Source organism: Hemiscyllium ocellatum, chromosome 5, assembly GCF_020745735.1.
Source record: "Hemiscyllium ocellatum isolate sHemOce1 chromosome 5, sHemOce1.pat.X.cur, whole genome shotgun sequence".
Taxonomy (NCBI): Eukaryota; Metazoa; Chordata; class Chondrichthyes; order Orectolobiformes; family Hemiscylliidae; genus Hemiscyllium; species Hemiscyllium ocellatum.
This window is the reverse complement of record NC_083405.1, coordinates 82,894,719-82,918,964: the sequence shown is the minus strand read 5'-3', so window position 1 is coordinate 82,918,964 and position 24,246 is coordinate 82,894,719. Positions and strand designations below refer to the sequence as shown.

Genomic DNA, 24,246 nt, shown 5'->3' with positions numbered 1-24,246 from the left:
TGGGAAGGAAGATGGACATGTCTGCTCAGGTGGAGGGGGCACCCCTCCCACTGACCAATGACAGCCACCACCTACCTGCATCCACCTATTAACATCCCACTCCTCTTTCCCCCAGCCCCACTCAACTCCCTCTATTTATTTTGCAGCCCTCTTCCCTTCCTCCACTCCTGATGAAATCTTCTGACCTGAAGCATCAACTCCCTATCTCCTCTGATGATGTTTGACATGCTGTGCTTTTTCCAACAAAACTCTATCTACTCTGACTCTCCAGCATCTGCAGTTCTCACTATCTCCACTTTGCTGAAAACCATACTGCAAAAGCTTTACTACTGTTATTCCCAATGCCTAGAACCTTACCAGGTGATCCCTTTAGCTTCATTCCTTTTCTTTATGTCCATAAATGTTATCATGCTGAAAAGAATGGTTTTATTCCCCACAACCAAATCATCCATGGTATTTACTACACTTCTTTCTACATTGTATTACTGACTCTAAAGAAAGAAGGGCTGGAGACTTGAACTCAAACGGAAGACTTGTACTTTAAAAACTTGAGTATTCATCAATCCTACTCAGCAATCAGCTTCTTCCGTTATGCTATGGTTTATGACATCATTCAATCGCAGAATTGTTAGGGTGCAGAAGGAAGCCATGCAGCTCATTGTACCTACACCAATTCTGTTACCTAGTGCCAATCTCCTGCCTTTTCCCCATATCCCTGCGCACTATTTCTATGCAAGCAGTCATCTAATGCCCTTTTGAATGCCTCAATTGAACCAGCCTTCATTACATTTCCAGGCAGTGCAATCCCTAACCACTTGGTACGTGAAGATGTTTTTTCTTACATCATCCTTTCTTCATTTGCACATCATTTTAAAACACAATGTCACTGTATGTCTGCCTCTTGGTCCACACCTTTTATCCTTTCTCTTTCATATGGTTGAATGACAAATTGGCCTTTATTCTTCTATTCATTATCATTTTGAAATAACAGGAAATTAACTCTCTATGCTCTTGGGTGATTCAGAAATATTGCAGGTGTATTTTTGCAAAGAATGCATCATTGCTTATGTCAATTCTAGGACTTGTAAAACGGTCCCTTGTTTAGCCTTTGATTGTCTTAAATTGGTTGTTCATGTTTTTAGTACACTTAGGATTGTTCATGAAGTGCTTTCCAGTTGCAGAATTCCATCTGAAAGAAGAGGTTTTGTTTTGGATTTTTGTTTTGGGCGGCACGGTGGCACAGTGGTTAGCACTGCTGCCTCACAGCACCAGGGACCTGGGTTCAATTCCCGCCTCAGGCGACTGACTGTGTGGAGTTTGCACGTTCTCCCTGTGTCTGCGTGGGTTTCCTCCGGGTGCTCCGGTTTCCTCCCACAGTCCAAAGATGTGCGGGTCAGGTGAATTGGCCATGCTAAATTGCCTGTAGTGTTAGGTAAGGGGTATATGTAGGGGTATGGGTGGGTTGCACTTCGGCGGGTCGGTGTGGACTTGTTGGGCCGAAGGGCCTGTTTCCACACTGTAAGTAATCTAATCTAAACGTTTGCTTGATGAGTATGTCCTGTACTCTGCTGGACAGGGTGCTGGTATCAGTCTGAAAAAACTCTCTGCTGAACATATAATTGAGCAACCCCACGTATAAATTTCAGTGCTGGTATACAAAAAAGTATAGAATTAGACCTATTGTTATCATTATGAAATTCTAATTTGCCCCCCCTGCCAAAAAATTAAAATTCAGGTATATCATCCATAAGTTATAAACATTTTCATCTTCCTATTAATTACTAGATCTTACAGTTCTTTTAAATGATAAAATCTGAATGAATAGAAACTCAGTGATGCATGAGTAATAACAGTAAAGCAAGTTTTCTTTCTGAATAGAATGTATACATTATACATTAGGTGAAGTAACTGAATATTTTCGTGTTGAAAGATGTCTTTATAATGCAATCATTTGGTGTAAGGTCACCATGGTGGCTTTGATATTGAGTTACCGCACCATGGAAGTTTTGTATATGCGAAGGTATTATTACTTCTTGTAAAAGTTTTCACATTTCAAAATGGGAGTATCAAATATTAATAGAGCAGCCAAACAAAAGATTAAATATATGACAACCCAGATTGATCATGCCAGCATTCACATTGTTTGTTTAGATAAAAGTGCTCTTTTATGACTTGGATATATTTTAAAACTGTTTTGCTGCAGTATTGAATTGAGTTGCTTCTAGCAACAAATGTAGATGAAAGACTGCTGGACATTGAAATATGTATACGATTCTGGCCATGAAAAAATGTGGAACGATATACAGGTTCATCAACATTTTTGTTTATTAAAAGACTAGAGCTAGTGTTTAATTCAGATGCATTCATTTTGCAGCACTTAAGTAATTGCTGTAGTTGGATGAGAACGGAGAGCTGTTAAAGTAGGAAGAAGCTGTCTTTATAACTTTGAGCAGTTTTTTTGGTAATCAAAGGCAAAATGAAGATTTGACCAGCAGAGTTGGGCGTTTTTACATGGTTTTTTGTATGTTTTCTTACACTGAACTGGTTTATCTCATTTTAAATAACTTCAAGCACCGAGCTTCTGTAAATTTAAAATCAAAAGGTTATTTATTATCACACACTTGCCCCAAAGGTTGGAATGGAGTAAAGGTGGCAGGTAGATCCCTTCTTCCACTTCCAAGGTATGGCTGTTTTACCTTGTCTGCATAGTTCTCTTGCATTAGGTTTTGATGGCTTTTCAGATGGGTTTTACATAAAATCTCTCATGGTGACTTTTCCTGTTTCTGCTGTAACTCCTAAAAGCAAGTGCAAACATGGCTGTTATGCACTCATGCCCTAATATTAGTCCCAGTCCTTTTTCGAAAGAAGTGGTGTGTTTGACTGGTATTCAGACAGTACTGTGGCATGTCATGCCATGGTTTTAGACAGCTGAGGTTATCTTGTCTCAAGTGAGGATCCATCACAATACATTGAACATTTGATTAAATTAGTTTCATGCCCTTTTGACTTTGATTTCTCCGTTGTCCATAGTAAAGCAGGAAGATGAATTGGCTTATTTGTTGACCATTCATCCTTAACAACAGGAATTTCACAAGTAGTTGTGGTTGTTCATATTTTAATTTTTTGTTTCAGTTTCAGTTCTGTCTGAAATTGATATTTCTAAGGGATATGCTGCCAGTTATATTAAAAGGTGTTGTTTCCATATTCCCATGATCAGGGAAAATGAAAAGGGGGTGGGGTAATATTATTGATTAACGAGAATATTGCAGTGCCAGAGGAAGACAATGTCCCGGAGGGATCAAAAACAAAATCGACAGGTCTCAAAATAAGGAACAAGAAGAATGCAATCAGATTGCTTGGTGTAATTTATACGCTACCAACTAATGGAAAAGATAATAGGGGGAGACATTTGCTAGGAAATTGCAGACAACTGAAAATTAGAGTAAATATAATGGGAGTCTTTAATTATCCAAACATGGACTAGGTTAGTAGCTGTACAAAGGGCAGAAGAAATGAATACAGCTGTGTGTTTCCAGTACAGTGAAAAAGGAGGCATTACATGTTCTCTTCTTAGGAAATGAGATGGACCAAATTGATCAAGTCTTAGTGGGATTTAGGGGATTGTGATCACTGTGCCAGAAGGTTTGAGGTGACTGAAAAAGGAGAATGTGGAGTAATCCCCCAATTAATTATTCTTATAGTAAAGAGTAAGAATGATTAGTTGGGGAAAAGCTAACTTCACTCAGGTAGAAAGGGATCTGGACTGAGTAAATTGAAGTTGAAGGTTGGTATAATAAATGATACCGGAGCAATGGATTTACCTTCAACAAAGAGAGAGTGTGGGCTGAGTTCTGATACATACCCTCGAAAGGGAGAAGTAACGCAGCTAAATCCAGAAATCTCCGAATGACAAAGATGTAGAAATTATTATTAAAAATACAGCTAATTAACAGTTAAGCAAGATGGTGATAAAGCAAATAAGAGAAGCAATGGGGGAATAGGAGAAGAGACGGGCAAATCTTTGAGAAGGGGTCCTAAAGTTGTCTTTGGGAAAAAGTAGTAAAAGAAGTGTACCAATTATGTACCATAAATGAGATTCATGCATGGAAGCTGAGGACAATATTGAGATATTAAATAATTAGCTGGCTTCTATCTTTACTAAAGAAGAATTGGGCGGAACAGTGGACATGATCTGTGTGTACTTCAGTAAAGCGTTCAACAAGGTTCCTCACGATGGACTGGTTAGCAAGATTAGATCTCGTGGAATAGAAGGTAGAAGGCAGAGGGTTGTGGAGGGTTGTTTTTCAGACTGAAGGTCTGTGATGAGAAGTGTGCCACAAGGATCCACTGCTGGGTCCACTGCTTTTCGTCATTTATATAAATGATTTGGATGTGAACATAGGAGGTATAGTTAGTTTACAGATGACACCGAAATCGGAGGTGTAGTGGACAGCAAAGGTTACCTCAGAGTACGAAGGGGTCTTGATCAGATGGGCCAGTGGGCCGAGGAATGGCAGATGGAGTTTAATTTAGGTAAATATGTGGTACTGCATTTTGGAAAGACAAATCAGGGTAGGACTTTTATACTTAATGGTCAGGTTCTTGGGAGTGTTGCTGAACAAAGAGACCTTGGAGACCTTGAATGAGATCACAGATAACTTCAACCTCTACTGTAAAAGCACCTGATTAATACATTTCCCTTCATATTTCTCACAAGTAGAGCACACATGTTCACAAAAAAAAAGAAACACTAACTACGCCCATTAAGGGTGTGGTTGCAACAACTATACATTTACAATTTATGTACTCAAGTAAGATGTGCATGTCACTTGCGTATGAAAAGTAGTTTGGCACATTACTAGGCTGAGCCTGTAATTCAAAGTGGCCCCTCCTGAGCTTTCCTTTGTTCCCTTCTTCCTGGCAAATGCTGTCAAGCCCATCAATACTGAGCCTCTAAATGTTCCCACACCAGCTTTGAAATATGATTTAATCTCTTACCATTAACCCCGAGTCCTGGCTTGACAGTTTATTCATACCAACCATCAGGTTGCAATGCACTCTTGTCAAGGCCAGGGTGGTGGTGACTGTCAATGATACCCAATCTCTCCCAACATCCTGGGTAAACCATGTCTCCCTAAATGCACTATTGTCTACCTCACCCCACTGCACCCACATGTTGAGTTTTCCTTTCACAATTGCTGTCCCCTTTGCATCGCAGCATGCTGTTTCTAAACCCCCAGAATCAAGTTCTTCCACTTGCCTACCACAGCTGTTCCCCTGACAGCTCCTGGTGACTTTCATTAAGCTGACCCCCAAGACTGACTATGGTCCACCCAGGAGAAAGTGAGGACTGCAGATGCTGAAGATCAGAGCTGAAAATGTGTTGCTAGAAAGGCGCAGCAGGTCAGGCAGCATCCAAGGAGCAGGAGATCTGGGCTGACACTAATTGTTAAAGTTCACCTGAGAATGTAACTTGTTAAAAAACGTTCTGTGATTTCAATGTAAATGAAACTAACATGGTCATTCTAACCAATGAAAGACTAAACAAACAATCAAGGTATTTTTCGATGTATAATTTCAGTTACATCACACTGTAAAACTTTGCTTTAAATTTCGTCTTACAACTGTGTACTCCACAACCACCTGATGAGGGAGCAGCACTCTGAAAGCTAGTGCTTCCAATTAAACTTACTGGACTATAACCTGGTCTTGTGTGATTTTTAACTAGATGAGGCAGAGATGCTGTGAGCATTCAAGCATGTACAAGGTGATTGAGCACTGAGAGAGCAGTTTCATCACCCAGAGATGATACCTGTTCCAAACCCTGAGTGTCCTTGTAGTGGGATTACAATGAAAGATCATAGTGTACTCTAAAGTGCAGCACTTAAGTACAGAATCATAGAGCAAGTGAATCGGGAATGTACCATGAGGTGAGGTGGGTACATATCCGATGCCACCACATGTGCTCAATGAGTGTGTGCAGTTGCTTTCCATGAGATATAGATGTCCGCTGTCCAAGTTGGAGAGGTAGAGAAGCAAGTGGCAAGCTGCAGTTGCCATGTAACAACTCCGATTTATATATCAGAATTATCATCATCTGATTTCTAGCTGGTAGGTGGGAGAATAGGAGACTCCATATCAGTGAGGTGAGATTAACTAATAATGGAACAAAAATGGATGTAAATAGGCAACTCACAACTCGCGAGTGAGATTCCTATCTTAAGATCCAACATCTGGCTGGAGAATGGAGCATTTTACTTTAAATATATGACTTATTTTCTTAATGCCAATCTCACCCAGTTTTTCCCAACTTTCCCACCAATGCCCATGTCTTTCAGAAGCTGGGAACATTTCAGCCTCTCTTTCACTCTCCACAGGTGCTGATAGATGATTGCATATTTCCAGCATTTTCTTTTTTATTTTAGATTTCCATTATTGGCAGGATTTTGCTTTCAGTTATGAAACATACTTTCAGAATGTGGAAATACAATACAATTTGTAAGTTCCTTTTGCTGTTTAGTTTGCAATGACATCTGTGTCTTTTCAAATACTTGTGAAGTCATAGTTGGTTTTTGAAAACCGTACCTTTTTACTATATGTTGTCTCTTAATGAAATTGCTGATTTAGTCCCAATTGTAAAACATTATTATTAACTCTTTAGTTGTGGCACACATGAATTAAGATCATTAAAACCTATTCTAGATATATTTGTTAAAAGATGGCTTTTATGATGTTGTGGTAGCTTTTTTTTATGTTGTGGGACTTGGGTTTTGCTGGCTTGCCAGCATTTATTGCCCATCCCTAGTTGCCCTTAAGGTGATCTTGAACTGCTGTAGTCCATGTGCTCTAGGTAGACCTACAGTACCCTTAGGCAGTGTATTCCATGATTTTGGCCCAGTGACAGTGTAGGAACAGTAATAAATCTCCAAATCAGGAATGTTAGTGACTTGGAGGGGAATTTGCAGGTGGTGGTGGTGTTCCCATGTATCTGCTGCCCTTGTTCTTCTAGATGGAAATGGTTGTGGGTTGGAAGATGCTGTCTACGAATATAGTACACCAAAGAGTCCCTACCTCTGAGCGATAAGACTCTGGTTCAAGTCCCACCTGCTCCAGAGATGTGTGGTAACATTTCTGTACAGGTTGATTTGCAAAAAAGGGGGTTTCCATGGCATGATGGTAGTAATTGTACCTCTGGGCCAGGAGACCTGGGTTCAAGTCCCACCTGCTCCAGAGATGTGTGGTAACATTTCTGTACAGGTTGATTTGCAAAAAAGGGGGTTTCCATGGCATGATGGTAGTAATTGTACCTCTGGGCCAGGAGACCTGGGTTCAAGTCCCACCTGCTCCAGTTGTGTTTCAAACACGTCTGAATAGGTTGATTAGAAATATCCAGAATATCATCACCTTCAACAGCACTTGTACACCTGTGATGTGTACTACCTAGAAGGTGGAGAACATATAGGAGTGCTGCCACCTGCAAATCCATCTCCAAGCAACACTTGGAACTATATTGTTGATCCTTTACTGTTGCTAGCTTAAAATCTTGGAATTCCACATTCTAACAGCATTGTGGTGTGCATTTCCCATGGACCTCAAGAATCCAAGAAGGTGGCTAAGCATCATCTTGGGGGTGATGAGGAGCGAGAATAAATGTTGGTCCAGCAGGTAATGCCCAGATCATAGAAGCAAATAATCTAAAAAGACAAAAGAAAATATTAGACTCCATCCATGTTGTGTAAGAACTTAAAAATCATTTTTCAGAAATGTAAGTACCTAATCTATTTCATAATTCAGTCCACAGAATTAGTGGGGTTTTTTGTTGACACACATCAGGTTTCCTAAAATATTGCCTTTTACTCCCTCAGCTGTGTTTTTATCATTTTGATATCCCATTCATGTCAGAGTGCTTCATTTTGTTTGATAAAAATCTCTTTTTCAGGTATCATTGATGGTTACACGGAGGAGAAAGCTAGCCTGGAAAAGCAAATTCAGGAGAAAATTGAGATCCAGAATCAGATCACACAGGAACTCCAACATACAAGTAGTCGTCTGCATGAGCTAGAAGAGGAGCGACAACAGGTTCATCAAGAGAAGGAATTAATCATAAGACAACAGGTTGCAATGAAAGAAAATGCAGGAACTGTGGAGCTCCGTACGTATTGTCTAATTTAAGTGACTCTTTGAGAGATAGGAAGCAGTTGTTTCATTGTGTTTCATTAATGTTTTTAGTAAACTGCTGGATCAATCTTAGGTTGCGTTTGGGAGGAAATTGCCCAAGTTATGTCTATTCCTGCATTTTGAATATCAGGGTGTTTGTTCATTAATTGCCTTCTTTGTGTAATTTTAAAATTGTTCATTGTGGATGCTAGCCCTTTTCCTTCTCACAGCTGAACAAAGAGGCCTGTGATTTCCCATAAACTATGAACTTGTTATATGTCATTGATTGAGAGATTGCAGCACTAAAAAGGCCCTTTAGCCCATTGTGTCTGCACTGGACAGAAAGTAGTTCCCCCTCCATTTTTTTCTGCAGAAGCAGAAGTCTTTAGGGTATACTTTAGTTGCCAGTCAACCTTTTGTCTTTGTCTGCTTCTGTGCTTCTCTTTGAAATATAATGTATGCAATACTAGGTTCACCTTGACTACATAAGCTTGAAGTTCTGTTTTGTGATATAAGAAACTCATCGACATTTAGGATAAGTCTCTTGAATCTGGATTACAATGTTTTTGACTGCTTGAATCCTCTCTTGACAATATTTTGTAATAGTAGTCAAGCATCATTAGTTGGAAAATTCTGGCATTTTTTTTCCAGACATTGAATGCATTTCAGGAAAGATGATTCAACATGACTGCTTATTAGTATTGTGGCCTAAGTCACCACTTTGATTCCCACAGCAGCTTTTGTGATTCGAAACTTCCAAAAGGCTGAGAATCCAAACTGAAGTCTTCAGATGACAAGCTATTTATTGGAATGAGTTTCTCTTGACATGCTTGTAGAGCTTACTATTCTCAAATTCAGTATAACGTGTATTATTTCTAAAGATTCATGCAGATTATATTTTTTTGTTTTAATGAATATAAAGCAAAATTAAGCCTTTTTTGTTTGATAAGGAATACTTTGGCGAAAATGTTTTCTCTTTGATTGGTTGGAATGTAGGCATTCTATTTTCATTGGTCTATGCAATGATCCTAGGAAACAGTATAGATCTAAGAAGACACTGATGAAATTCCTTTCAAAACATTGTGAATATCAATTTTTCTGTGCGATGTATTTATTATGTCATGGTATTCATTAAGCCATTTTATATTTGTGCATAATTTGAAAACATAAAAACTGTTCAAACAGTGATGTTAGAGTAGAGAGGAGTATTAATTAGGATGTCCTTTTTATTAAATGTCACTGGATCAAAAAAAAATTAAATTTATATTTAATGGAGTAGAAATGAGAAACCACCAACTCAGCTTTGAATATATTCAATGAGACAGCCTCCATTGGTGGCTGATGTATAGAATTTCAAAGACCGGCAACACACTGATGGAATGAATTCCTTTTTATCTCAGTTTAAATAAGTGATTGGTTATTTTGAAACTATACCCCTATTCTAGATTTTCCCGTGAGACACAACATCCTTTGTATCTGTACTTTCTAAAACCTCGAAATCTTATTTTTATGACTTTAAATGTTTATCAGACCAACCTGCTCAACCTTTCCTCTTACGCCAACCCTTTCATCCCAACAATCAACCCAATTCATCCTCTCTAAACTTGTGTACATTGTGAATGGAATGCTGAGGACAGATCGGAGAAACATGAAGCCTTCAACCTTGTAAATGGATGGCAAAATAAGTAATGCCACTTATATTTATAGAGAAACTTTAACGTAAATAATATTGGGCGCTGTGAATGCTTGGAGCGGCTCAGTAATTTCCTCTTAATGCATGAGGTAACCCTATGGACTTCCTCATTTGTAGTTATCATATTATCTTGTGAAATAAAATGAGCCATACATCAAAAGTCTATATTAAAATCTATTCATAGATATTTGTTTAACATTGAATATGAAAATTGATTTCTTTGTGGTTTTCATGGAAGTCATGAAACACGTATTCTGTAGTCAGCAGCACAGTAACCGTGCTCACTGTTGACATCAAATCAATCTACTTAAACATGATCTTCATGGCAAGAATTTCATCACCTTGACAGGGGATAGAGTTGTTTGTCTGGTGCTTTGTAACAGGGGCAAAAATTGAAAGTTGTTGTGAAAATGGTTCTCAGTCACTTTTTTTTTGAATTCATGCATGGGATACTGACAGCATTTATTGTCTGTCTCTATTTGCCATTGAGAAAGTGATGGTGAGCTGCCTTCTTTAACTGCTGCAGTCCACATATTGTAGTTTGATCCATATTTCCCTTATGCAGGGAATTCAAGGATTGTGACAATGAAGGAACGGTGATATATTTCCATGTCAGGACACTGAGTGGCTTGGTGGGTAACTTGCACATGGTGGTGTTCGCATGTAGATGTTCCTTCTAGTAGTCCTGGATTTGGAAGATGTTATCTAAGCATGTTTGGTGAATTTGTGCATTGCAACTTGTAGATTTTACTTCGAAGTGTCACTGCTGGAGGGAGTGGGTGCTTGTGGATGTAGAGCCAATCAAGCAGGCTGATTTGTTGTGGAGGTTGTCAAGTTTCTTGTGTGTGGTTGGAACTGCACTGAGGAGTATTTCATTACAATTCTGACTTGTGCCTTATAGTTGGTGGACAAACTTGGGTCAGTCAAGAAGTGAGTTACTCGCCACAGTAATTCCCAGCCTATCACCTAATCTTGTAGACAATGTGTTTAAGTTGAGTCTTCGAAATGTACAGCATAGAAACAGACCCTTCGGTCCAACTTGTCCATGCCATTCAGATATCCTAAATAAATCTAGTCCAATTTGCCAACATTTGGCTCATATCCCTCTAAACCCTTCCTATTCACATCCCCATCCAGATGCCTTTTTAATGGTGTAATTGTACCAAACTCCTCCACTTCCTCTGACTGCCCATTCCATAAAGGCACCATCCTCTGCATGAAAATGTTGCCCCTTAGTTCCCTTTTAAATCTTTCCCCTCTCACCTTAAACCTATACCCTATAGTTTTGGACTTTTCCCCATCCTGGGGAAAAAAGTCTTGTCTAGTTAACCTTTCCATGCCCAGCATGTTTTTATAAACCTCTATAAGGTCACCTTTCAGCCTCTGACACTCCAGAGACAATAGCTGAGTCCAATTGAGTTTCTGGTCAATGGTCACCGCCAGGATATTGATAGTAATACCATTGAATGTCAAGAGGCAGTGGTTAGCTTGCCTGTTATTAGAGATGACCGTTGCTGGCATTTGTGTGATACAAAAGTTACTGCACTATGAAATTGTATAAAACAGGCTATTCCAATAAATGGCATTAGAACATCGAGTTTATTTGGCATAATTCATCTTAAAAAATAAAATTTTGAATATTTTTAAAAGAAAAGTAATTTTGATCAAAGTTCTAATGCATATCTTGAGGAAGTTGGATAGTTAGGTGATGAAAATTTAAAATGTTTGAGAAGTAATGGTAAAAATCATTTGTTTAATGTGAAATCTGTATGGCTTTTTAAAGGTTTTATGTTGACCTTTTAACAAGATTGATCTGATTTGTTTAAGTAGTGATTCACTTTGAAACAAGGAAATAGCAAAATAAATTTTGTTTCATCGTAAGGCAGTGACAAATCTTAGAATATTCACCTAATTTTTAAAAACGTTTTCAAAATCTATTCGTTTTACCATTTAAGACATCCTTTCTCTGTGACCTTCCTTATTAAATGTTTGCTACTTAAAAGAAGGTCCCTTTTTCAGTGGTAAGCAATTTGTAGTTTGGGGCCAGTTAACGCAATTCAAACTGATTCCAAGCTTGTCATTAGAAATAGTGACCCCTGTGTATCATTATTTGACACACCTTAATTGCCAGATCCATACTGCTGTGCATGTCGCAGTTATTGGTACCTTAATTGTCAATATTTGAAATACATGAAAACTTATCACAATCAGGAGTAAAGATTCCAAAATTAATTTTAAGAACAAACTTTTGTATGACTAGCAATATATGTTGAATCATGCTTTAGTTATGTGGGATTGAATTTTTTATATTTTCTTGTCAGAAACTATTTTTTATAATGAGCATATTTGCTGTTAAATAGTCTATTCATTTTAAGTAAGTATATTTTGACAAAAGAATTACTTATTTTAAAAAGTGTTTCATGTTCAATTTTTAATATCCATGTTTTGACATTGCATGTAAAATATAACTGAGTTACTAATCATTTTATGAAATTCTTTGCTGTACTTTCTTCTGTAAACTCACCATATTCTAAGTTGAAAGCTTTATAGTTGGCATCTGAATTACTGTGCTTTTTTGTTCTCCTAGGCCTAGTTGAAGCTGCAGATGCAGCACCAGAAGCAGGTGTGTTTGTATATTGCATGGCCAAACTGCAATCAGATTCTGTACATTTGGAAAGTTGAGCTGTACTGATTTCAATTGTTTTGGGCTGGATGTTTGCTTCTTTGGCTCTCTAATTATTAATCGAACTTTCAAAACAATTTATATACAATTATTATAATTTTAGATTTACTGACACGTAATCACAACAGGTTAAAATAAGCATGATCCCTGTTAACTAATTAATGCAACAGAAGTGTAAATCATCTTTTTAAAAAAAATGACATTTTTAATAGAGACAAATCATATCCTTTAACACCGTTTCTGAGTTAAGTATTACTATATAAAAACAGAACCATTTTATGCTGTCCATATTAATTTCATGTTGGATAAACAAGCTTCAATATCTTTTAATACAAAATGATTTTTATCAATATTAGAATCCATCTAAATTATAAATCATAACATTTGAGCCATTTCTATTATGCAAATGGGGTGAAATAAATGGCTTAGTGCCACTCTTTCTTCCTAGGCTTCACAAAATTATCAGAGCAAAAGTGTGTTGAAGAATTTTTTTTTAAAAATTTTTTTTTTAAAAAGATGACGGTTGCCATTGGATTCATACTAGCTGTGGTATATAATTTGAGCATTACTAACATGGATTCTGTCTTTACAAATTTTCTATATTCTTCTAACATGATTACTTAAACTGCTTCTCATGGTTGTGGTTCTTCATTTTTGATACAGAGGTAGGTGATGGGGAAGCTTTGGTAAGTCTTTTGAAGACTCCTTGCACTTCAGGTACCTTGAGACTGGTTTATCCTTCTATTTCAAAGACAATAATAGGTTTTTACTTTATGTGCAGATCTATTGGAAGAGACGGAAAAACTTATGAAGGAAAAACAGGAAGTGCAGCGCCAGGCAGAGAAAGAACAAAATGACTTGACCAAACAAGTGAAAGTGTTGGAAAGTGAGTTAGAGGAGCAGGTGAACAGAATGATAGAAATAGAACAGGAAAAGAATGCTGAGATTCTGGACCTCCAGCAGCAAATTGTGGCCCTGGAAAAACAACTGGAGAAAAACAGAAAATTCTTGGATGTATGTATGTTCTTGCTTTTTAATGTTAGAATTCTGTAATGTTTACAGAATGTATGTGAGATAAATTTCCTTGGCTAGAGGATGCTCCTTCAGAAAATATGGTGTAGAGGAGTCAGCATCGGACTGGGGTGGACAAAGTTAAAAATCTCAACACCAGGTTATAGTTCAACGGGTTAATTTGGAAGCACTAGCTTTTAGGGTGCTGTCCTTCATCAGGTAGACAGCTACCTGATGAAGGAGCAGCGTTCCGAAAGCTAGTGCTTCCAAAATAACCTGTTGAACTATAATCTGGTGTTGTGTGACTTTTAACTTTGCGAAAATACACACCTGAAAATGTTTGGGCTTTTATTTTGAAGAAAAAAAATCAGCTAAAGTATTCACTCCTGTTCACTCTCCCAGTGACTCTGCTGAAAGTGCAATAATCATTAAGGACCACATTGGTGTCGATTGTGAATGTTCTCAGCAGGTGAATAATCTGCTATCTGCACTTAAGCATTAAAATATTCACTTGAGCCTTGTACTCAAGAGGTATGCTGACTCATCTGGAATTATGCACCTAGCATAAACCTGAAATTAAATTTTTGGTTTGAGGTAAGATTGTATTAGCCGAACCCAATAAGTAATTCATCAGATTTGACCCAGAATGTGTCATCTATTTGGTCAGTACATACATTTTTCACTAGTTTTGGCTTCTGTAATCACAACTTCATAACAGTTTGAGTCTCAACGAAAATAAATTTCTTCACAGTACTGATAGTTTTTGGCAAGAATAAATTCAGAAACTTCACAAGTAAACTAGCTGTTTTGAATTTAGCTGAAAATGTGTTGCTAGAAAAGCACAGCAGGTCAGGCAGCATGTGAATCCTCCTGTTTTGAATTTAGTCAAGAGTAATGAGTCTAACTATAATGGAACATGACTGATAGAGACCATAACATGATTGATTTCAATATTATTTTTGGGAGGGCAGAATGTGTGAAATTAAGTTTGAAATTTTCATATGGTAGACTTTGTAGTGAGCAGCAGAGATTGACCACAGTAGGGTGAGCAGAACTGTGAATCGGGGCAGGTCAGACAGCATCGGAGGAGCAGGAAAATCGATGTTTCAGGCAAAAGCCCTTCAGGAATGAGGCAGGGACCCTCCGGAGTGCTGCTTCACTACAAAATCTACCATAAGAAAATTTCAAACTTAAGCCCATGACTCTTAACTAAATTCAAAACAGCTAGTTTACTTGTGAAGTTTAGGAACTTATTCTTGCCAAAAACTATCAATTTTGTAAAGAAATTTGCTTTTGTTGAGACTCAAACTGTTTTGAAGTTGTGGTGATTACAGAAGCCAATACTAGTGGAAAATGTATGTACTGACCAAATAGATGACACATTCTGGCTCAAATCTGATGAATTACTTATTGGGTTCAGCTGACACAATCTTACCTCAAACAAAAATTTCATTTCGGGCTTATGCTCGGTGTTCAATTCCAGATGAGTCAGAATACCTCTGAGTACAATGTTGCCAGGAGGACCAGTTCCACCACAGAACACACACCAGATGACCTCCTTCTTTAAAGACCGTAATTTCCCTTCCCACGTGGTTGAACCTCCAATGCATCACATCCACATCCTGCATCTCCACCCTCAAATCCCACCACTCCAAACGCAACAAGGACAGAGCCCCCCAGTCTTCATCTTCCACCCTACCAACCTCTGCATAAACTGCATCATATACCAACATTTACGCCAACTACAAACTGACCCCACCATCTATTTCCCTCCCCACCCCTTTCCGCTTTTCGCAAAGACCGTTCCCTCTGTGACTACCTGGTCAGGTCCACGTGCTCCAACAACCCACCCTCCCCTCCTGGCGCCTTCCCCTGCCACACAGGAATTGCAAAACCTGCGCCCAAACCACCCCCCTCACCTCCATCCAAAGTCTCAAAGTGCCCTTCCACATCCATCAGAGTTTCACCTGCACATCCATCCAGGTCATTTATTGTATCCTTTGCTCCCGATGAGGTCTCCTTTACATTGGAGAGACTGGACACCTCCTCACAGTGCTTTTGGGAACATCTCCGGGACACTCGCACCAATCAACCCCACTGCCCCGTGGCCAAACATTTCAATTCCCCCTCCCACTCTGCCAAGGACATGCAGGTCCTGGGTTTCCTCCGTCGCCATTCCCTCACCACCCGATGCCTGGAGGAAGAACGCCTCATCTTCCGTCTCGGAATTCTTCAACCCCAGGGCATCAATGTGGTCTTCACCAGTTTCCTTATTTTCCCACCTCCCACCTTACCCCGGTTTCAACTTGTCAGCCAGCACCATCCTCATAACCTGTCCTACTTACCAATCTTCCTTCCCACCTATCTGCTCCACCCTCCTCTCCGACTATCATTTTCATCCCGACCTCCATCCACCTATTGGACTCTTAGCTACCTTCTCCCCAGCCTCACCCTCTTCCCATTCATCTCTCCACCCCGGAGTCTCCCTGCCTCATTCCTGTTCTTCACTTCATCCATGTACATAGTAATACAAGCAAATACACCAAGACATCTTAATGCAACTAATCTATTTAGTGCAAAAATAAAAATTATATTATTTCAGTTGTATAATCAATTAAACCTTAAATTGCATAACGATCTGCAATGTAATGAAAGTTGTATCTCAATTTAGGTGATATAATGCAACAAAAATGTTTACCTGAGAGAGTTATTTGATTAAATGCAGACAGAAATGCTGAAAATTGTTATGAGTGCATTGTTGTTTTTCCACACAGGAGCAGGCAATTGATCGTGAGCAGGAGAGAGATGTGTTTCAGCAAGAGATAGTTAAATTAGAGCAACAACTGAAAACTCCACAGAGAATCCAACCTATCAATGATCAAAGAAATAGAGAGGTAATTTGATCAGTAAAACAAAACCCACTCATTCGATCTACACCAAGTTTACTGAGTAATCTCCAGTATATTACTGCAAATGTGATTGACATTCTCTCATTCCTCACCGCCCACAAAATAACATTCACTTTCATGCCAAAACTCAGAAAATTGAGCACCATTGATTATTCTTTACATCAATATTTGGTTCAGTTTACATCATTAAAGTTTCAAATGATGCAGCCACTAGTGTGGTTGACTCTAACAGCCCTTTGAAGTGGCATAGTAAACCATTCAAGAAGATGCCTTACCACCAAATTTAAATTCTGATTAATTAATAATTAAAACATGTAAATCATGTTTCTAACTTAATACTGAATACTGCACCAAGTTCATATTATAATAATGTAAACATCAAATATAACAATGATGATAAAAGTCTGAATACCTGTTTTGGTCATTCTTGTGAATTGCAGTAACAACTGGATGCTGCTGTTTTTAAAGTAATTGTAACAAACAGTAGACTCTCTACCTTGCTATGTCTGTGTGGATCCCACTTTCAAAAATTCTTGCAATTTTAGCTAGCTTCACTTCAAAAATTTGACTTTTTGCCCAATTTGAGGCGACTCATTGGTTAGCACTGCTGCTTCACAGCGCCAGGAACCTGGGTTCAATTCCCGACTCAGTGGAGTTTGCACGTTCTCCCCGTGTCTGCGTGGGTTTCCTCCCACAGTCCAAAGATGTGCGGGTCAGGTGTATTGGCCATGCTAAATTGCCCGTAGTGTTAAGTAAGGGGTAAATGTAGGGGTATGGGTGGGTTGCGCTTCGGCGGGTCGGTGTGGGCCTGTCTCCACTCTGTAAGTAATCTAAGTAATCTAATCTAATCAATTTGGCTTCATGTTTTGGTAGATGGAAAATCTTGCAGATCAGTTGAAAGACAAGACTGACCGATGCAGTGAACTTCTGCTTGCCAAGGAACAACTTCAGAGAGATGTACAAGAACGGAATGAAGAAATTGAAAAAATGGAAAACCGAGTTAGAGAATTGGAACATGCATTGATCAGTACCACTTATCCTTTGCAAACGGTAATTATTTTGACTGCTATATAAAGTATATGAGGATAGAGAATTTAACTTTATGGAAGATTTGGACAAATTGGATCCAAGGAAGACGTTTTTGCCATAAACAGAATTATAGTTGCAAGTGGTCAAATTTACAAATTTTGGAAATAAAATCAAAGAGATTTTTTAAAATTAAAAATGTGTTAAGCCTGTGAATGAATTCAAGAATTCCAGAATAAAGTTGTGGGATTCTTAACCTGTTAAAATATTTAGAGACTTACAAGATATACATCAAGGAAATACGATTGGTAGATGAGTTAGATGGACTATGGGTTTTCTGGATTGAAAATGATAGCCGTTGCCATGTTATTATACAGTACAACTATCACTAGTCTTTCACAATCGGACATTCTCTAATTTCCTGTTATAATTAAAAAGAATGAAGAAAGAAAATTGCACGTTGCCTTAGAAATCCAAGGAGACAACACACTTCAGATACAGCTGCAAGCAGAACGTGACGCTTTAGAGCGAAAGGAGAAGGAGGTATAAAATCATTTTTAAAACTTCTTTTAAAAATGTACTTGTGTGACATTTGAAGTCAGACTTTTAGAATTAGGATACTTCTTTTTGCTGACATTAAGTGATGTTAATTTTGTATTTCTCTGTACAAATATCCTCCTGACTTGCTGAATGTTTCCAGCAATTACTTCTTTTCATTGATCTGTTGGATCTGCTACATGCTAGGAAACATGATACATTGGTATGTTATCTAATTCTATTTTCTCTCTCAAAAGAAAAATTGCTTATCTTGCATTCTTCCAGCTTGAGTGACTTTTTACTATTTCACTTCTCTGTATTTTGTTTTTATTGTATGTCTGTTGGCTTGGTAGTTGTGGGGCAGATATGGGCATAAAGTTTTGACACAGGTTTGAATTCTGCTCAACTCAGCTCCTGCTCTGAAATTTATTGAAATGAGACATTAATATTTTTTGACAGAATGAGGAAATTGAGTGGAGAGTGATGTTAATTATACTACATTAGTGTAGGGAGGTACAAAATTGAGGAAATGACTATTCTATTCAGTACCTTCTCCATATGAAGGAAGACACATTGTCAAAGAAATTTGCCAGGGTTGCAAAGGAAGAGGAAGCATGAGATCATGGCAATTCAAAATTTCAAAAAGGGAAAATGTCACTGCCTTCTTTATGTTTTTATGCGCTTTTCTTTGCATATTACTACAAAGTGAAATTCTAGAATTGCAAAGATCGAGGAATCAAAAATCTTAATCCAATATGGATATAAGTTCAGAAAAGTATTGCAGTAGTGATTTTGCTTCAGCATGGAAGGGTCTGTCGTACAGAACACTTAATAAATGTCAAATACTTGATTATTGTTTTGTTTTATGGAAAATATTTTTCCTATGATGTCTGCAGCAGCAAATATGGACCACCCTATTTTGCATTTCTTTGGTTCATTGCCTAATGTAGTTTCATTGTTCTGGATACTGTTAAAATCCTTTTCCTGGTAATAATTTTTAATGTAATCTGGAGGGCAGCTATCCTTCGTATCATGGATCACCAGCAGTAATGACCTCAATAGGAATCAGGGAAAGCTTTTCACTGGATATTGCCTTATCTAGCACACAGTAAAATGTCAGTATAATTAGCTAGACCCAACCATCTTCAGCTGCTTCTTAAATGACCTTATGTTGGAAAGAAGATCAGAGTGGGATGTTTGAGGGCGATTCCACAATGTTCTGCACCACTCACAACTTGGATATAGAAGAAGTCTGTATCCATATCCAACAAACCTGGACAACATTCAGATTTGAGCTGATAAGTAACAAATAATGTCAACACCTTCTTGGACAAAGACCATCTCCAAGAAGAGAGAACCTAACCATTGCATCTTGGCTTTCAATGGCATGCCACCACTGAGTTCTCCATTTTCAACATCCTGGGGTTACCTTCGAGCAGAAACTGAACATGGAACAGGCATACGCATACCGTGGATGCAAAAGTATTCGGCAGTGAAAAACTCTATCTCCATCCCCAGGACAAAGCAGCCTGTTTGATTAGTGTAGCATACACCAATTTCAGCATTCACTCCTTCCACCACCAAAGTACAGTGTTGTATTGTGCACTACAGTCACTCACCAAGGCACATTCAATACTACCTTCCAAAAATGTGATCAGTCCACTTAGAAGTGCAAGATCAGCAAATGTAGGTTCTGTTGTCATACAAGTTTTCCTTCGATTCACTTCACCATCCAGACTTGGAACAATATCACAGTTGCTTCACTGATGCTGAATCAAAAGTCTGGAATTCCTTTTCTAACCGCACTGCAGATGTACCTACACTTACTTGATTGCAGTGATTCATTTAAGGCAGCTCACCAACAACTATCAAGAGCAAATAGGGATAGACAATAAATGCTGACCGGTGCAGTGACGCCCAAATGTATGAATTAATAAAAAAAAACTTGAGGTGACTGTAAAATCAAGACCATTCATATTTAAGCAGACACGGAGTCGCCATTTCTAAAAAGGTCACTGGATAATACATAACAAGGGTATCACAAATCACTCGTCCGTAGCCTTTGTCTTTGGATTCTATTACTTATTAGCTTTGATCTTTTGCATGTAATTCTACATCCACGTTACGTACCTTGGAAGATTTGACATTTACAAGGAGACATGATTCATATTTGAAGATGGTGAGAGGAGGTAAATACAATGTGATACTCATGTGGATTAAAGCACCTGTTTAGTTAAGTGCTTTATCTTGTGCTGTAGGTTTTGTGTGACTTAAAGTAAATTGGAAAAAATATAAGCATATGAAATATAAGCTGTGTTATTCTGGTATGTTTCTAAATAGTTTTAAAACTTGAGATGTATATTAGGATGCATCTAATTACACTACTCTTGCGTGCCTAGAAGTCAATTTTGGAATTATTATTTTTGACATCAAGTTCCTTCCTGGGCTTTATCTCATCTTGCCTCAGTGGTTCCTTGCAGTCCTATCGCTTATGCACAATATTTGTTTGCTGATTATTACATGTAATGTTGATTTTGAAATTCACCAGTAAAAAGTGAGGTCTGCAGATGCTGGAGATCAGAGCTGAAAATGTGTTGCTGGTTAAAGCACAGCAGGTCAGGCAGCATCCAAAGAACAGGAAATTCGACGTTTCGGGCCAGAGCTCTTCATCAGGAATGAGGAAAGTGTGTCCAGCAGGCTAAGATAAAAGGTAGGGAGGAGGGACTTGGGGGAGGGGCGATGGAGATGTGATAGGTAGAAGGAGGTCAAGGTGAGGGTGATAGGCCGGAGTGGGGTGGGGGCGGAGAGGTCAGGAAGAAAATTGCAGGTTAGGAGGGCGGTGCTGAGTTCGAGGGATTCGACTAAGACAAGGTGGGGGGAGGGGAAATGAGGAAACTGGAGAAATCTGAGATCATCCCTTGTGGTTGGAGGGTTCCCAGGCGGAAGATGAGGCGCTCTTCCTCCAACCGTCGTGTTGTTGGAAGATGAGGCGCTCTTCCTCCAACCGTCGTGTTGTTGGAAGATGAGGCGCTCTTCCTCCAACCATCGTGTTGTTGAAGATGAGGCGCTCAACACGACAGTTGGAGGAAGAGCGCCTCATCTTCCGCCTGGGAACCCTCCAACCACAAGGGATGAACTCAGATTTCTCCAGTTTCCTCATTTCCCCTCCCCCCACCTTGTCTCAGTCGATTCCCTCGAACTCAGCACCGCCCTCCTAACCTGCAATTTTCTTCCTGATCTCTCTGCCCCCACCCCACTCCAGCCTATCACCCTCACCTTGACCTCCTTCTACCTATCACATCTCCATCGCCCCTCCCCCAAGTTCTTCCTCCCTACCTTTTATCTTAGCCTGCTGGACACACTTTCCTCATTCCTGATGAAGGGCTCTGGCCCGAAACATCGAATTTCCTGTTCCTTGGATGCTGCCTGACCTGCTGTGCTTTAACCAGCAACACATTTTCAGCTTTGAAATTCACCACCAAACTATGGTCCTTTGATGTGGTGGTGCCAGTGTTGGGCCATTGGGAAGACTCTATTACCTTCTATCATGCCTTTGCATCCATGCTTTTTAAATACTGTGAAATTTACCAAGGTTTTGTTCAACTTGTTTCCTTAACTCTTTTCTACCTCTTTTCATTTCCTCCAATCCACAAACTATTCTCCCAGATTTTGCTGATTTGAAAAATGTTAAATAGGTACCTCACTTTGTTATGTAATGAAAGTCATAAGCACTTTTCTCACATGAGATGTGGTTATCACTGGCATTGCCAACATTTGTTGCCCATCAATAATTGCTCTTTACCTGAGTAGCTTGGTAGCCCATTTCAGAGGGTAGTTAAGAATCAACATTATTTCTGTGGATTTGGAGTCACCTGTAGCCACATCATGTATAGACAGCAGCTTTCCTTTCCTAAAGGGCATTGTGTTTTTACAACAATCAGCATTGATTAGATGGTGCCATTAGACTAGCCTGTCTCTTAATTCCAAATTTTATTGAATCCAGGTTTTACTATTTGCCATGTTGAGACTTAAATCAATGTCCCCACAACATTAACCAGAGCTTTGAAATAGTTGATTACATTTCGTGAATTGGATTTTGTTTAATTACAGATAGCAAACCTAGAAGAACAATTGGAGCAGTTTAGGGAAGAGCTATTAAATAAGAATGAAGAAGTTCAGCAGTTGCTTATGCAGTTAGAAATTCAGAAGAAAGAAGCTGCCACCCAGTTGCAAGAGATTCAGCATGAAAACAAACGACTTGAGGTAAGGATATTGCTGCCATTAATCAGTTCAAGATCCAATCTGTTGTAACCTTCAGTAAAACATTCAACTGTGATAAGTTATTTGACTTTGCATAACCTTAAATAAATTAGTTTTGAATTCACTATCACCAGGCAGCAATCTTTCAGAATATTTTTGAGTCCAGCTTCAGAACTGGTCTTCCTGAAATATTATGGTAGCCTCCTTTTGAGTTCATGATTATCCTTATCATTTAGGAGACTTTAATTTGTCTACTTATCCCTCCATACCTGAAAGTTGATATCTCATCTTTACTTCTTTCCTCTGAAGTCTTTGAATATATCTAGCCTCCCAAATTGTTACCCCAAACTCCAGGAACTCTAAGTTTAAACCCTTCCAATCAGGTTTCTGCCACAACCACAGTGTTTTTACCAAAGACATAAATTATATCTTACATGAAAATATCAGGAAAACTATTACTCCTCTTCCTCCTCGACTTATTGCAGTTTTTGCAAACTTAATTTCAACACCTCCTTCTGGTATCTCTCCATTGTTGCCTAGCTGGGTAGATCTGCACTCATCTGGTTCTACTCATTTAACCGGAGATCAGCATTCCTTCACACTTACCTCTGGTATCCCGCATACCTTTGTTCTCCCTTCTGTTCTTATCTATAAGCCCCCTGATGTGACATCATCCAAAAACACACTTCCACCTGGACACTGACAACACCCAGCTCTATTCTCTCCACCATTTTTCTTCACCAGGTCAGACCGTTTATTTGACATCCAGTGCTGCATGAGCAGAAATTTCCTCCAATTAAAGGTTAGAAAGGCTAAAGCTATTATCTAAGGTTACCATCATTAACTCATTATTATTGCTCTTCCTGGCAACTGTTGGAAGGTGAACCAGCCTCTTTGTGACATTGGTACCATGTTTGACTCCTTATACCTACACCATCACAACTGTTGCCTATTTTCATCTTTGTGGTACGCCTAACTCTATCCCTCCATCAGCTCATCTGCTGCTCACATTATCCATGCTTTTTTTTTGTCTCTAAACTTGGCTATTGCCAATGTCCTAACTTGCACCAATTCTTGTTCTCCCATTAGTTCTATATTTGCTGATCTGCACTGGCTTCTGGTTAAACACAGCCCCAAATGAAATGCTCATACGAGTTTTCAAATCCCTCCTTTACCTGGCCCCTTCCTATCTTTGGAATCTCCTAGAGCTCTGCTACCCTCAAAGATATCTCCCTATTAATTTAACTCTAATTTCCTGGGTATCCTTGATTTTTAATTGTCTACCATTGGTGCTGGGTTTTCAGTTAGAGTCATAGAGATGTACAGCACTGAAACAGACCCTTTGATCCAACTCGTCCATGCCAACCAGATATCCCAACCCAATCTAATCCCACCTGCCAGCATTTCGCCCATATCCCTCCAAACCCTTCCTATTCATATACCAATCCAAATCCCTCTTAACTGTTGCAATTGTACCAGCCTCCATCACATCCTCTGGCAGCTCATTCCATACACGAATTCAAACAGCAAAGGCGGTAACTGTGCAGGTTTTCTCTCTCTCTCTCTCTCTCACAGTGTGGAAACAGGCCCTTCGGCCCAACAAGTCCACACCGACCCGCCGAAGCGCAACGCACCCATACCCCTACATTTATCCCTTACCTAACACTACGGGCAATTTAACATGGCCAATTCACCTGACCTGCACATTTTTAGACTGTGGGGGGAAACTGGAGCACCCGGAGGAAACCCAAGCAGACACGGGGGGAACATGCAAACTCCACACAGTCAGTCGCCTGAGGCGTGAACCCGGGTCTCAGGCGCTGTGAGGCAGCAGTGCTAACCACTGTGCCACCGTGCCGCCCACTCTGTTGTTGTTTTGACTTTTTTTTTCTAACATTAACTTTTATTTATTGTTTCAGAAATCATTGTTTTATGATGACTAACATTACGGACAGAAATCTTCTTCCAAA

General features: G+C 39.1%; 1 protein-coding gene across 5 annotated transcripts in view; it reads left to right on the top strand.

Annotated features, from left to right (window-relative positions):
- Window positions 1–24,246, top strand: part of akap9 (A kinase (PRKA) anchor protein 9) — a 242,384-nt gene that overhangs the window by 155,756 nt on the left and 62,382 nt on the right. For 4 of the 5 annotated variants that reach the window (XM_060824926.1, XM_060824923.1, XM_060824924.1 and 1 more), the window contains 7 exons: window positions 7,940–8,152; window positions 12,438–12,473; window positions 13,315–13,547; window positions 16,319–16,438; window positions 17,327–17,503; window positions 17,918–18,022; window positions 22,127–22,279. In XM_060824926.1, coding sequence (XP_060680909.1) covers window positions 7,940–8,152; window positions 12,438–12,473; window positions 13,315–13,547; window positions 16,319–16,438; window positions 17,327–17,503; window positions 17,918–18,022; window positions 22,127–22,279 — 1,037 coding nt within the window. The remainder of the gene's footprint in view (window positions 1–7,939; window positions 8,153–12,437; window positions 12,474–13,314; window positions 13,548–16,318; window positions 16,439–17,326; window positions 17,504–17,917; window positions 18,023–22,126; window positions 22,280–24,246) is intronic. The other variant, XM_060824925.1, reaches the window with a different exon arrangement.